This window comes from Lagopus leucura, unplaced genomic scaffold (genome assembly GCF_019238085.1).
Source record: "Lagopus leucura isolate 7727_CA_CO unplaced genomic scaffold, USGS_WTPT01 Super-Scaffold_100159, whole genome shotgun sequence".
NCBI lineage: Eukaryota > Metazoa > Chordata > Aves > Galliformes > Phasianidae > Lagopus > Lagopus leucura.
In genome coordinates, this window is record NW_024962335.1 from 3,929,655 (window position 1) to 3,945,704 (window position 16,050).

General features: G+C 33.0%; 1 protein-coding gene across 1 annotated transcript in view; it reads left to right on the top strand.

Moving 5' to 3' along the window:
• LRRIQ1 (leucine rich repeats and IQ motif containing 1) overlaps positions 1–12,540 on the top strand; it is a 98,083-nt gene extending 85,543 nt beyond the window's left edge. Inside the window, 1 exon segment of the mRNA XM_042890303.1 lies at positions 12,401–12,540. Coding sequence (XP_042746237.1) covers positions 12,401–12,540 — 140 coding nt within the window.
• Positions 12,541–16,050: the final 3,510 nt, after the last annotated feature.

Below are 16,050 nucleotides of genomic sequence, written 5' to 3' on the forward strand. Positions count from 1 at the left end.
CTTTCTTTCCTTTCTTTCCTTTCTTTCTTTCCTTCTCTCTTTCTTTCCTTCTCTCTTTCCTTCTTTCTCTCTTTCTTTCCCAAAATGGAAAATACAGCTTCACCATAACTCCAATCATAATCAAGCCACAGATTTCTTTCATGTTGATTACCAACTGTGCTGTAATATATGCATCCTACAGAACTTACTGTAGATCGATGACCAAGAATCCCTTTATTTTTTTAATCAATTTGTATAAATTACCAGAATAATCTGAATTTGAAAGTTAAAGAAAAAATTGTAAAATGCTAGCACTTTCAGATTCATGTTTTTGTATAACACAGCAGAAGAAAATTTCTAATGTGAAATACTATCTTTTGTCATTTGTGTAGAATGTGACATTTCAAAATAAATAAAACTTCAAAGCCCCAAAAAATTATGTTATAGAAAATATAAGCAGTACTAAATAACTGTAGCAAAATTATTGACATTTCTAAACTATATAAGTAATGAAGTTCCTTGATAAGTTTTGTCATAGTATAAATTAGATTGCTTCATAAATTGTATATAATTGCCATTTTTTAAATTATTATTATCTTATTTTTAATCTAAGCTAACTTTTGACTTTAAAGGAAAATTAAAAGAAAATTCAAGAAAAACGTGTGAACTATTTTCTGTCTATTTTTTTTTAAACAGATTTGGATTAAAGATCTATTTACATTGTATTAATACACCAAAGACAAAAAATAACAGAGTACAATTTGTCTGTGGTTATTCCCTAGATTTACATTCCTAAAATTAGATTTGATATAAATTAGCATCCTAGGCTCGATTAAGTGCACCCATTGAGAAAGAATAAAATTCTTTGTCTGCCTGCCATATTAGAAAAGTTCTAATTGCATTCTGAATTTTCCTGTTTCTCTACATTGACTGCTGGTGAAGCACCACCATTTAAATTAGATGAGATTCCTCATCTAATCACTGCTATAACCCTGAATTTAGTGGCTGAGCTGCAAATATCAGTGGTAAAATTATCATAATATTCATATGTTCAGAATAGAATGTTCACTTATCTGGAATAATTGAGTTAAGTATTATGCGCTACATTCATATTAATGTATAACTGCTGTCTAGATTGTAACCTACTCTATATATTGCCATCTAGAAAAAAAGTAAGAATCAACACAGAACTGCCATGTAGAACTTAGCAGCTTTGGTAAAGAAAAAAAATGCCATTCCTTTTGAAGAGACTGGTAGAGGAGCAGGGAAAAACAATCCAACTGGCAGAGTCAAAAGTGTGAGAGGGAGAGAAGCAGTTTACTGTGTCTGGTAATATATGTATATTTTCACAAAAAACACAGATACTTTAGCATGTTCATTCTCTTTCCCATATTCATTCCCCTTTCTGTAGTCAAGGAACTCTGGAAAAAAAAGAGCCCAGATCTTTTTAATTCTTTCTGTATATGTTTCTGCATGATATCTTTATAATTTTTTTCATCATGGATTTGAGAAAACTAAACAGTGATGATACATTACATTGAAATACATACTATTTGTTAAACCAGAAAATACTTTTATGTTTATATAATTCATCTGCTGTGATTAAACATTTATTGTATTAGTTCAATTTGCAAGACTGTTGCTCTTCAGTAATTTACAATTAATTATTAACTCTGTAGTAATCTTCATCTGAAAACACTAGATGTTTGCGTATCTTTTTTATATGAGAAACATATTAATTAAAACATATTTTCTTATGCATTCTCATTCATCTTAATTTGTCATTCTGAAATATTTAATTAAGAAGCCTGGAAAGTATTCTAGTGATTCATTAAATGTACTCCTTTTCAACTAGCACTGAATTAATATTGCCAAAGAGATTTTTAAAAATCCTGTGTCCATGGAGGTGCTTCCATTTGAATTAATTGTCAAATCAAGTCTTCACACAGTTTTCTTTTTCAGGAGAATTTGACCTCAGTGATCTGGCAAGTCATAATCAATAAAATGGTCCTAAATTTGTCTTACAACAACCATAATGCCTGTTGGTTTTCAGAGTTCTTTTTAATTATTGATAGGAAATTTTCAGAAGTAGATGCCATATGGCAGCGAGATGTTCGTGTATATCAGAGATGTTAGGGATATCATGTATGTTTCATAAATATAATTTAATAAATATAAATTAATTCAATAACTGCATCAATATATTTTTCAGATCCTTCAGGCTGTTAAGGGAGGTCTAAAAACACAGAAGTTATTTTTGCTTACATTTACTCAAATAAAAAAAGAACCTCAAATATATGCAGTACTGAAAAAAAAATGCATTTTATATAACACAACATGACTGATCATGTTTTTATAAAGATACAACATGCAATACTTGCATGTTTTAATTTGGAGTTTCTGGAAAACTACTCAACTTCAACGTACTTTTCTAAGACTTCTTTGGGGGTGAGTTCATGTCATTTCTGGAGTTAGATCTGGAAAGGAATTTTAACATTGTTACACCCAAAATTAATAGGTGTTTCCAAAAGACTTGGATGGAATAAATTAATTCTAAACCATCTTTATTCTGTTCCTTAACACTGAAATAATTGAAGAGTTAAATAATTCTGTGGGTGTTGTGTATCTCAGATCAAGAAAAGCATCTATGTATAGCATACACCTCTGTGTAATATCTTCAAAGGAAAAATCTACTTTTATGTGTTAAATTTATATTATTAAAAAGAATGGGGAAAAAGTAAATAAATAAATAAACAAACAGATACATAAATAAGGAAGAGTAGAAAGATAACCTCAAGAAAGAGTAGAACGTGTCCAGTGAGGCTAATTAGTTATCTGTCTATTTGAGGACCCTGCATGGTCCTTCATTCTAGAAATTATAGTTATTTCTTTCTTTCTGCTCACTGGTAATTAATTTTTCTTTTCTATTTCTTCAGGTTTTAGGGGAGGTTGTTTGTTTTGATTTATTTTGTTTTTTACATTTGTCTATGCTTGTCTCTCCACTGATCTTGATCTCCATAATACCTTGTGTCAGTGAGTTGTGAAAGGCAGTATGTTAAATTGACCTTTTGATGCATTTTGACTGCATTTTCTACTTTTCAATTTTTCATAAACTCACCTTGCTTTTGTAAAAGCAAGAAGAAAAGCAGAAAAGAAAGACTTTCCTGATGTGTACCTTCTTTGTAATACATACGCATGAGCTGTAATGATCAGTAGCTTACAGAGTTATGTAAGAATCAAATGTTAGCCCTACACTTGACAGTAGTTTTCTTAACTCCATGAATATTGTCATGAATTTGTGGTTATAAAATCTGTTTGTGAATACTTTCCTGAACACTGGTAATGCAGTTTAACACTAAGTTGTAAGATAGACATAGAAATTAAGTAATTATTTTTTGGTAACTAGCTAGATAGTAATTTTTATACCAATAAACAGGTTTTGAGTGGGTTTTGACAATCATCAGTTCTATTCTATCAGCCCATTCTACGTCTATGCAACCAATGTTGCACATTTAGTCTCCCGTATATCTGAATTGTCCACCTCATTATTTTCTTTACTCTAAAATAGTCTTAATTTTCTTTTCCATCTTGTCTTGTGAGATTCGATCTTTTGACTGGAATTTACGGAATAACTAGAATTTGTAAGCAGAATGTGATGGGAGCTTCTAATTGTTATTTAAAATACTACCTGGTATTCTTAATTCTTCTCTCCCCTGAATTTTAGTCTTTCTGATTTCAGTAAAACAGTGTTTTTCAGGAAACAAAACCACAAAGAGAAGAAACAAAATTTGGGGCCCAATTTTGTCATTCCTTAATCACCCCTAGCTCTAAAGATGGCCTTTAAATACAGTGTCCACTACAAAACATTTATCATTTCTCAGATAAATTCTAACTCTACCACTTTCTTAGTCTGTGAAATTAAATTAATGAAATTTATTAATAATGTTCTTACAGACTTTCAACTCAATGAAAAACAAAAATTGACAAACTCCTGCAGTATTTCTTATTTGACATTCCTTTTCACATATTCCAATTCTTATTCTTCCTTTTGAAAGAACCCTCGCCCTGATTTTTTGCCTTCCTTTCTTTTGATGAACCAGAATCCCTGAGGAAGTGTTTATCTTTATTGTAGGCTGTGCATGACGCAGCTTTACTTCTTAAAAACATTCTGCTTTCCTACTCCTTTCCTATTAGTATTGTCTGTATATCCCAGTTCCATAAATACTCTCTTTCATTTAGGATTTGTAAACTACTCTTTGTCTGAAGAAAACATGTCATTTTAAAGTTTTTTCTTCATTCCTTTATTCAAGAAGGTTGTCAGATGTTTTTCAGTTGTTTTTTTTTTTTTTTTTCTTTTTTCTTTTTTTTTTTCTTTTTTTTTTTTTTTTTTGTTCTTAGTCTCCATTGCAAATTAGAAGTTTGTCATAGAAGTTACGGAAACTAGGGGACATTTTGGAATCATGGGATCAAATATAGAGATATTTATTTAGCAGTCCCTTCAATTTTTTTGCCATTTACCTACTTAGTAGAATTTCTTGAAAATAACAGTGAAGTTTTTCTTTCTCCTTAGAAATGCATAGAAATGCTGTAAACATATGAAGATATTTATAGTTCTTACTACTTTTCCACAGTAAAATTCTGCACTCAGTCTACCAAAACCACAACTATATTAGGAATAAAGCCATCTTTTCTGTAAGCCACATCTGGTAGTATGATCACATAAATGTTAGGACATGATAATGAGACAATTCAATATTCTGAATATTTTTCTGCTCAGACAATGAATAAATAACATGGAAGAAAAAGAGTTGCACTGTTCTGAAGTAGTTAAAATTTACTAGGTTTTGTTGCTTATTGTTTTGAGCATAGTTTCAGTATAATAGAAATTAAAAAAGAGAGAAAAACCATACAGTGACACTGACATCCATGTAGTTTAGATACTCACTTGAAATCTTGGAACTATTAGACCTACCACAAGGATTTCTGCCATGTAAGAGTAAAGAGCAGTTTTAGGTTCTCTGTGATGTGAAAGATTTGTCATATAGCTTCAAAAATATTTCTCAAATCAGTGCACAGGGAGACGTACAATTCTATAAGGTTGTTGCAGTAGATGGCAGCATTTTTTTTCCCCAGTGCAATATTTTCTTTCCTTGTTCTCTTTTTCATTGCTAACTTTACCTTTACTCTCTAACCCTTCTTTCAAATATGAACAGTTCTTATTTCTGACTTGTTCTAGTATAAGCTTTCTCTCCAATCCATTCTTAGGCTTTCTTTTCCATCAGTAGTTAAGTCTATTTCCACAGATCATTGTCTGATTACTTGTCTTTCCCTCTAGTCCCTATAGTACCTAGTTTGCCAATATTCCTAAGATTCAGTATCTCTTAGTTTAAATCTTCTCCAAGTTTATTTGGCATGTCTTAGTGTACTATTTAGGCACTAAATAGCAGACTCTTAATCTACTTATTCTCTACATCTTTTATTATCACTAGCTATATATATCCAGTACTCTTGATAATTTAAGGAAGTTAGGGCCAATCTAGTGCCTCTAGTCCTTCTTTATTCTTTCTTAATCCACCCTTGCCAGTTTACAGTGCCTTTCTTCCCCATAGTTTATCTCTTCTCTCAATGTCAGTCTGTTTCTACTGCCAGCTATGTCAGGATATTGTTTCAGTGTACTTCCAGCCTTGGTTTCATCTCTCAGATTTTAACCCCAACTCTCTGCTCATTCTGCCAGTTTTCTTCCTATAAGAGCTTCTTATCCTCATCTTCGCATTTACTGTAGCTAGAACCTGAGTGCATATAATAGAGAGCATATAACAAGAGGCTGTTTAGTTCCCTGACCTAGCATGACTTTCAACACTATTTTTAGGAATAGTCTTGATTAGCTCCATGTAACATCACAGTGAAGCATGTTTCCTTGTTGACTGATGTTTTAGGGCAGATAGCCAAAAAAATCAAGAACATTGCCTCCAGTCACATAGAAATTTTAATTTGTACATACTTGATCAAATTTGGACAGATTCTAAAAGCAAAGGTCTGCTAGTTGGCAGATTTCAAGTTATTTCTACAAAGGACATAAATATCTCAACATAAATATCTCACATGTCTTTTCCTTAGAAATGACCAGCCTTTCAGAAAACTTCAGCCAAAGGCAGTTACTCAATCTGCAATTTTTGTCCTAAATTATCAAACTTTGGAAATAGGTAAGGAACTGGAGTAGAAAGAAGATATTGAACTTTAATAGCCAGTGGTACTAAAAGTCCTGTTTATGTGAAGGCCACTCTGAAACTAGTGCCTCCTATTTTATTATCTTGGCTGATGTTATGACATCAGAGGCAGATGTTGGTGGATAGCAGTAAAGGTTGAATCTTCAACAAAATTCCACTACATTTTGATGCTGTGTGACAGATGACAGATCAGGGTGGACTGTCAAAATGGCATCTGGCATGGAAATGTTTATGAAGCAAAGGCATGTCATTGAAATCAAAGGTGTGTCACTGAAATGCTCCTGGTGGAAGAAATGGCACCATTGGTGTTCATCAACACTTGCTAAATGTTTATGGAGACCAAACAGTGGATCTGAGTGCAGTGGGGTGTTGATTTTCGTTTCAGCAGTGCTGGCAGCGACAGTGGGTCACCTTCAGTGGTGCAGATTGTGGCGAGTACAGTATGTAGGCTCTTGTTCATCGCTGGCAAAGATGCATAGCTGGTGATGGTGACTATGTTGAAAAATAGCATTTTATAGATATGAATTTGCTCTATCAAGTAGTGTAAGTGAGCTCTGTATCTGTTGTGATTTCCATGGAAATAAACAGGAGGCATTACTTCTGGAGCAACCTGTGTAGTTAGGATTATGTTGTGTTTTGCAGGAACATTTTTGGGTTATTGTAGTTTTTGTGTTATTTCATTTTCATGTGTAGAAAATGATTAATAAATATTTGTAAGTTCTGTCAATATTTTTGTAAATAATTTCTGTAGGAATTCCTTTATGTGTGTGAGTTTCATGTTAAGAGTTTAGATTATTCAAGTATCTAGTTTCCAGTATGATCTGATTAGAATAGCATCAAGGTATGATTTAACAAAAAACTGTTTAAATTCATTATTTCTATAAAATATTAAGACTTGTCTCCAGTCCTACAAACCTGAAGTCAGAGACACCTAGAAACAAAATTAATACGTTTCTCTTCACCTCTCCTCTTCCCCCCAAATCCTCATCCAAGAAAGATTACATTTTATATTCAAATCTCCAGAGGGAAGGGCCATGCATATTACATGGGATTTCTTGTAAGATGCTCGAGTCTTCTCGATACTATTGAAATATGTCTGAAATATAAATACATTATGTAAATTTAAGATGCAATAAATATATGCTTCTTTTTGTTTTAAGGTTAATAAGTCAAGTAAAGAAAATAAATAAAAGGGGGAACTAATATTTTGTGATCTGACTTCAATATAGCCATAAATAACAATATTAAAAAAGCAACTCATCTGAGATTTTAGCATTCACCTTTTTCATAGACCTGCCGAACCTAACTTCTTTCCAGAGCTCAAATTGATGTAAATGCTTTGCTGCTAAAGATTTGTTCTGGTCACTTTCATTAAGATGTTGAATTTTTCTTCCATGCATTCTTATGCTGTATTTGCTCTTAAGTAATACAATATGGTAAGGACTTTGAAATTATCTCTCCAGACACACAATGTTAGGTGGATCGATAAATACCCTATGACGTCTACTATGCATCATAAAATTTCTATCATAACCTGTTTAACCAAGCTTTTCTTCTTGAACACCGAGAATTTTATTCAAAGCATTTTACATATTGCATTACTTATCAAAACAGAGGATATGTAAACCTTGACATTTGTTAAAAGACCCAGGCTTTAACCAGAAAAGACCAGAACAAATCAATAGCAGAAAACAGATTAAACAACAGAAAAGTGACTGCTTAGAAATAGAAGCATGTTAACCAAGCCCATGACAAGCTTTCAGCACGTAGTCAAAGGAAATGGTTATTTGATATATACAGGCATCTGAATGTATCTCAGAATATACTGGAGACTCCTACAGCTGAAAGTTACAATTAATTGAAAGTATAGTACAGCCTCAATCTTCTGAATCCTACTTTGGCATAGGCTAAATTAAATTGCTTTTTTTGGCTATGATTTTGTTCCCATATGAGGGGGTATTAGAATAACTATATATCATGTTGAATTACACTTAATACACTTTATCTCTTCGTATTTAACTCTAGTAACCCTAAATGTTAAGTATTGTTGCCATTGTTGTTATTATATTATTATATTGATAATAATTATTACTACTATGGATGTCAAAAGTACTGATATTTTAGAGACTGAAACCAATATATTACTTCTAGTTTCTATTTAGTAAAGATATTTATGGGCTTGAAAGGATGTGAAACTTTCTGTTGCCTTTTATTTAGTCCTGTTACATGGATAAAGGTATTATTGTCATGATAAAATTATTCATAAATCAGGAACCTGGATGTGCATACCTGTTCACACTCAAAAGCTATGCCTTATAGATTGCTATACAGAAAAATCAAACATTTTATTTTTCCAATCAAAAATTTCTGATAATATTCATTTTATTCATCGTTTATGCTAATACCTGAAATGCTTGTTTGCAAGACACACATTGTAGTCTAGGGAAAAACTGAGGTATTGTAAATATAACTTTTCTGTAAAAATGGTCTGTCTGTATTGCTATTAGTAACTCTACAGGACAAAGTTAAAAGCTCTCTGGGGAAAAAAAATAGTACTGAGATGTAAAGTAAAACTTTCAAATAGAGGACATTCTGAAAAAGCATGTAAAGTATCTCACTATTTTTAGATATTTTAATAATGCCTGAATATCAGACCTTGCAGCATTTTAGACATATGTGCGGTACAACAAAATGTTTTCATTTGCAGTTGTTTTTTAGTGAATCCTTTCTTTATTCTTCCATACACTGAACCAAGCACCCTCCCCACTTTTTGTTATTTTCTCACCTTTTCTTAAATTAAAAAAAATCTCATAAATTAGTAAAATTGAAAAACTTCCCTTGAGCAGGTATAAATTCATTTATCTCCAAGGAGATAAATAAAAAAGCCCAATACTTATAAATAAACACAACAAATACATTAAAAATATAATAAGGTTTCAGTTATCTAATAATTTTAATATGATTTTTAAAAATGTTAGGAAAAAAAAAAAAGGAAAACAAAGTTATATTTGTGAGAATCGTTTGTAGATGCAATCTCTTAATTCAAAATGGTGTCGTTGTCTCTTACCTTCATTCTCTCAATCTAGACAAAGTTCTAACCTCCTGATGTGAACCGGTCTTTATCAAATATTTCTGAAGGAAAAAATTGCCAGCTTTAAAAATGTAGAATTAGAAGACCTTTTGTCAACATCGATAATAACTGAGCAAAGTTAATTTTAATTTACACAAGATATTTTTATTTCTCACAGGACTCTACCTAGGTGCTTGCTTTAAACTTGCATACAGGTGTTGCCTTAAGGTTTGCCACAAAAGTGTTCCTGCCTGAATTCTTGATGAAACTGCAAAGGACATGAATTAAAAATAACCTTAAGGACACATGTATGATAAATCATTTTAGTCCTATACTTGCAGTGCAAATATATTTTCAATGTTCTTTCTTCCATTAAACTCTATGAGAAGGAAATGCAAGAAAATTCTTTCTCATAGTTGCCTAATACCTTCAACATAAATGAACTGTTTCTTTACCTGCAACTTTCAATTGTCATTAATATCTAAGCCACTAGCAATTCTGTGAATATAATGTCTGAGAATTAATTATAACATAAATAGGAGTAAGCAAACTTTGTGATGCTTCTACATCAGTCTCATGCATATCTGTGAGAATGGTTCTGTAGGGTACTGTTTGTTTGTTCCCCATGCCATTTCTGTTTTTCATCACTCCAGCTAGACCAATAACTAGAACAGCAATGCTGATATTAATACCCATCTCTAAATATTATTGAGCTCATATCACAAATACATTCTCAGAAGAGAAGCATGGTTATATCCACTTCAAAGATGGAAAAGTGGAACCTAGAAATGAGAGAGCGAATGAGAGAACTGGTGCTGTTTAGTCTGTAGAAAAGGATGCTGAGGGGAGACTTTGATGCTTTCTGTAACTACCTGAAAGGAGCTTGCAATAAGGAAGGTGTTAGTCTCTTTTCTCAGATGACAAGTGATCGAATGCAAGGCAGTGGCCTCATATTACACTAGGGGTGGCTTAGATCAAATCTCAGGAAGAATGTCTTCTCAGAAGGGGTGGTTAAGCACTGAAACAGACTTCCTGTGTTTGAGTTCCACCCTCCACATAGATGTGGTGCCTATGGAAATAATTTAGCAGTAGACTTGTATTGTTAGGTGAATGGATGAACTTGATGACCTAAAAGGTCTTTTACAGCCTAAATGATTCCATAGTTCTGTAAGTTGCAAGGTGTGTACTTTTCCATCCTATTTTCAAGGAATATTTTCATTCTAAATCATTTGATCATTCCCTGTAATTATTTTATTTTATTTGGCTGAAGGTGCTGAATGTGAAGGGTGGAAAGAATACAGAGTAGTCTATGCTTTGATAAACACTGTCTAGATCACTACTGTAGGTAACGTGTAAAGCAGACCTTAGGAAATCTAACCAATGCTTCAGGCTGCATAAAGGAAGAGAGAGACATGACAACCAGACTTTGCGATATCCTGTGGTTTGTTAAACCTGGATTCAAGGAAGCAGAGAGTATTTGAGATTTTGAAAAAATACCTTCAGGCAGAGAAGTTATCCTGCCCTATTACTGAGACCACAAGGTCAACAAATTCTGAGCTATGATTCTCACATAGAAAGTTGTTTTGTCAGATTATATGCACTCAGAATTAATAAGATGTTACGTTATACTTACAAAATATTTTACAACAATACCCTCTAAGCAGTGTATCAATCACTTGCAATTAAAAATTAAAAAAAATAATAATTTGTAAACTATTGACCCTGTAGTTTAGACAAGCATAATTCATGCTATGACAGATACAGCTGTCTTCATGCCACAATAAAAGCATATAACTCATAAGGACTTTTCAGAAGTATCTTATAGCAAACTACAGCAAGTCTTTAGGGATTTTTTAATGGAATAATAATATACCTTTCATAGTAATGGTAAGGCTATATATCACTTCCAAAGAATTGTGTACAATATTAAGTGGAAAGCTAAGAGATCTACATTTACAGATTTCTGAAGTCTGTCATGAAAATAATACTTAGCAGCATAGATAGGTTCATAAACAAGTGAGGTTGCTACTCCAGAAATAATCCAGGTTAGACAAGCAGGATGTGGTCAACTTCCTGTTTTGCTGCATTGGACTCTATCACTTTTAAACTAATTTTCAAATTTATTATTGTTGGGTTTGTTCTGACATTTCTGTTTATTCAATTTTCAGAATTAAATAATAAAAATATTTCTTTCATCAAAATACATAAGTAACTGGTATGTCTATGTCTAATTTATCATTAATAGAATCTTAAAGATGAGTGCATAGGAGAGTCAATCTTGATCATATACTTGCCCAAAGCTTTTTTTCAGTCTAAACATGTAATAGATACTTCCTTTTATTTTCCTTTTCCTTTTTTTTCTTTCTTCCTCTCTTTCTCTTTTTCCTTTTTTTTTTTTTTTTTAGGGTTTTTTTTTTTTATGGGGAGAGACGTTGAACAAAGGTTATATTGTGCAATCTTTTTTGTTGTTTGAAAACTTTTCCAGCTACAGAAAAAAAATCTTTAAGCAAGAGGCACAATATTTTTAGTAGTATTACTTTTTCTTCAAGTTTCATTGAGCAGTTAATTTACTAATTTGAAGATCTCAGCTTTCAGTTAAAGTATTATGGTTCTCAGTCAAAAGAATTAAGAGAATGTACACTGCTTGATTAAACAGCTACTTTGTTTTTCAATAAAAGCCTTTCTGCACTAGAGATATCTGCTGCTATTTGAGGTGTTGAATAAAAACATCTAAAGATAAGGAAATGAGGAGTATTGCAAAGGCATGATTCTAGCATTTAAATCCTTTTACAAATAGACTTTTACTTGTGTATATCTGAAGAAAAAAAATGAATTTACTACATTTATAGACAGAGTAAACAAGCCCACAAAAAATATGGTAATTTGTGTAGTAATTTTACTGTTTGCTTTCATAAGGTCTTTGAGTTTGCTTATTTGTTTTTCAAAAACTACAGCCTTGTGAAAAATACATGTATGACTTTTAATTCAGGAAAGAATATGTAATTATAAAAAGTGTGCTATCAAATTGGACATATTGATATATTTTATTATATTAAAAGCAACATGGTACAGTGAAATTTATGTTTATTTGTTTGTTTAATTTCATATATCTGTTTGTTTCTAGAAAAGAATATATCTTCTCCAGAAAAATCACATTTGGGTCCATCCTGTAGAGAATGGATATCATTTCGAGACCATCCATTGCTGTTCAGTGGAGGATGGGGAACAGGCAAAAAGAGGCAAAAGGTTAAAAATATCAGCTGAATATTGGAGATTATTTAACTAAATGATTCAATCAAATTTTTGGTTCCCAAAACATATGGAGAACTGTTTTCTTTTAAGACTGTGAATATATATACGTTTATATTTTAGTTTATAAGCAGTTTCAGTTAACTAAATATGACTTATTTTATTATACATGGTTACAGTGGTTTGGTTTTTTTTCTGGTCAAATTGTTTTGTAGCTGTCAGTAGATTATCTTAGTTTGTCTTTTCAATTGGTTGTATGTTTATGTGGTGTAGGGTGCAGAATCAATTAGCTCAAGAAGAATTGTTGTTCAACGAATGAGTTTAGGCTTGCTTATAAAAACTGGTCAGGATGTGGAGAAGTATCAATATTTCATGCTCGTATGATGTATGCCATATATCAAAACTGTAAATTCTCATTTTCTCACAAATAAAGTACATGCTTATAAACCATGTTTTAGACTCTAACATCCAATGTAATTCTTTAAAAAGTCTGTTTAAAATGTTTTACCAAGGCAGCAAAAATTCATAGCATATTAGAAATGTGCAAATAGTGAGAATGTGTTTATCTTTTTTTTTTCTTTTATACAGCAATATGAGAAATCCTCTTGAGTTTCACCCTAACACATTGTAATAATATGATAAAGCAACCTATTAAAATTTCATAATTTAAAATATTTCTAACATTTTCCTAGATTATTAAATAAGTATGTAAATAAATAAGTACATTTACTAACCTCTTGTTTTGTGCTGGACTAGTGTACCACTACATCTAAAAGATGCTGTTCACCCAACTCTGTTCTTTCATGCAGCCAGATTCCTTCAAACCCAAAAAAACTGACATCAATAAAAAGAAACAAAATATATTATATTTAAACTATTCATACAACTGCAAGATTTTGCAAGGTAGAAATCCTGAAGTGGATATGTAACTCATTACTTCTGAATTTTTTTTCATTGACAAACTAGGCAGAAGAGGTTCTTTGGTTTCAAAGCCTAAAATTATATTAATGTTTTCCACTCTGGGGGTTGAAATTGCTAATTGGATCTAGAGGAGTCTGCTTTTGGATTTCCTCATCTGTTTTTCTCCAGTATTGTAAAGCTTCAATCCCTTACAGAGTGAAAGAGGTGGAGAGGGTAATAGGGCTTGAAAATTCAGTCAGTAAAGAAGACAAATTCATATATTGTATCTGTTTTTAAAATGTACTTAAATTTCATATGGCATTATTTTGGGAAGTGCTTTTATATGCTAACATGCATATGTGACTGTGGATAGAAAGTAATTATCTCCATTTTTGTGAATGCTCATATGGTTGGCAGGAAGTATTGATCTGTCTGGGGGTAGGAAGGTCCTACAGGGAGATCTGAGTAGGCTGGGTCGCTGGTCTGAGGCCAATGGGATGAAGTTTAACATGACCAAGTGCCAAGTCCTGCATTTTGGCCACAACAACCCCAAGCAACGCTATAGGCTTGAGGAAAAGTGACTGGAAGACTGCATAAAGGAAATGGACCCAGCAGAATTGATTGACACTTGGCTGAACATGAGCCAGAAGTGTGCCCGGGTGGCCAAGAAGGCCAATGGCATCCTGGGTTGTATCAGAAATAGTGTTGCCAACAGGAGCAGGGAAGTGATCATCCCTCTGTACTCAGCACTGGTGAAGCCGTACCTCAAGTACTGAACTCACTGCAAGAAAGACATTGAGGCCCTGGAACAAGTTCAGAGAAGGGCGGTGAAGCTGGTGAAGGGTCTGGAGTGCAAACCTTATGAGGAGCAGCTGAAGAACCTGGGATTGTTCAGGCTGGAGAAGACTCAGGAGAGACCTTATTAGTCTCTACAACTACCTGAAGGGTGGTTGTGGTGAGGTGGAGACCAGCCTCTTCTCCTGTATAACTCGCGATAGGACTAGAGAGAGTGGCCTCAAGTTGTGCCAGGGCAGATTCAGATTGTCTGTTAGGAAAAATGCCTTCACCTGAGGAGTGGTCAGGTGCTAGAATAGGCTGCCCAGGGAGGTGATTAAGTTAGTGACCGTGTTGGTCAGTTTAGCTCTTGTACTGAGAGAGATAGTTTAGTGGGAAATATTGGTGAACGGCTTGACTGGGTGATCTTGGAAGTCTTTTCCAATCTGAGTGATTCTATGATTCTACGATTTTCAAATTCAGTAATGGCTGATACAGTGGAGAACCTCCAGTTTGCAGTTAGTATCTTTCAATAACCTTGTTCATTTAAATCAGTTTGAGTCATAGACTCATAGAATATCTTGATCTGGACCGTCAAGAACACTGAGTCCTTCTCCTGGTTCTACATGAGGCAATATAAGAATTAAACCTTATTTCTGAGAGCATTGTCCAAATGCTTCTTGAACTCTGGCAGTCTTGGTGCCCTGACAACTTCCCTGTTTCAGTAGCAAGTTCCTCATTTTCATTAATGAAGTTTTTCTTGATATCCAATCTAAACTTCCCATAATGCATATTTAAGCCATTTCCTTACATCCTATCACTGGTCATCTGACACAAGAGATCAGCACTTTGCACTCCCTGTCACAATCAGATCACCTCTCAATCTCCTCTAAGCTGAACAAATCATAAATCAGTGGCTCCTTATTAGTCATACCTTCTAGTCTTTTTGTTGCCCTCCATCTTAAAATTCTATCAATGTGCTGTTTTTAATATCACTTTAATACTGAAAGGTCAGTGGGATATCAGTTTTGAAGGAAAGACTCCATTACTTTGAAAAGTTTTTATGTGCTAGTGTGGTGAGTAAGTAAATTAAAAAAAAAAAAAAAAAAAAAAAAAAAAAAGCTATAACACACACTAACTGGAGATCAAAATGCAAAATCAAACAATTCATAGTTCAGCATTCTTGTGGATTGTTAAATCTATTTATCTAGTCTGTGCATAATATACTGCACATTACTGCAACTGTAAATAAAGGAGTTTTTAATTCACATTTCATGAATGTTAGATACCACAATAAAAATCTGCTTTGTACAAGTTGCCATACCTGATCTCTTTTGCTTTCCAGGTGTTTCTGAGTGAGAAATCCCTCCACACCTAAGCTGTTTTGTCAACAACTTTTAAGGCATTTTATTTTGGTTATTTATTGTTATTATTACTATTGGTTTTTTAATTATTGTTTTGTAAAGAAAAAGTAGTAGCTTTATAACATACAATTTACTGAATTACAAATTGTAGACACAAGATTTGCTGACACTGCTCATGCATGTGAGGAATAATTTCAGTTTAAGATAGCTGAAAAGCATTTATTGTTCTCAGGACTAAGGTGAGGCACCTCTAAATCTGAGTGAATATCTGCTGCTCTTAGTCACACTTTACAGAATGAAAGGTCAGACATAGCATGAATGCTACATCTCGTGGCATATTTCTGACATGACTATTTCAGGCTCTGTCCTGCACATCAGAGAGCTGCTTTATGCCTTCCTTTTTTGTCTTCTTCGGGTTCCCTTTCTTTCTTTCTTTCTTTCTTTCTTTCTTTCTTTCTTTCTTTCTTTCTTTCTTTCTTTCTTTCTT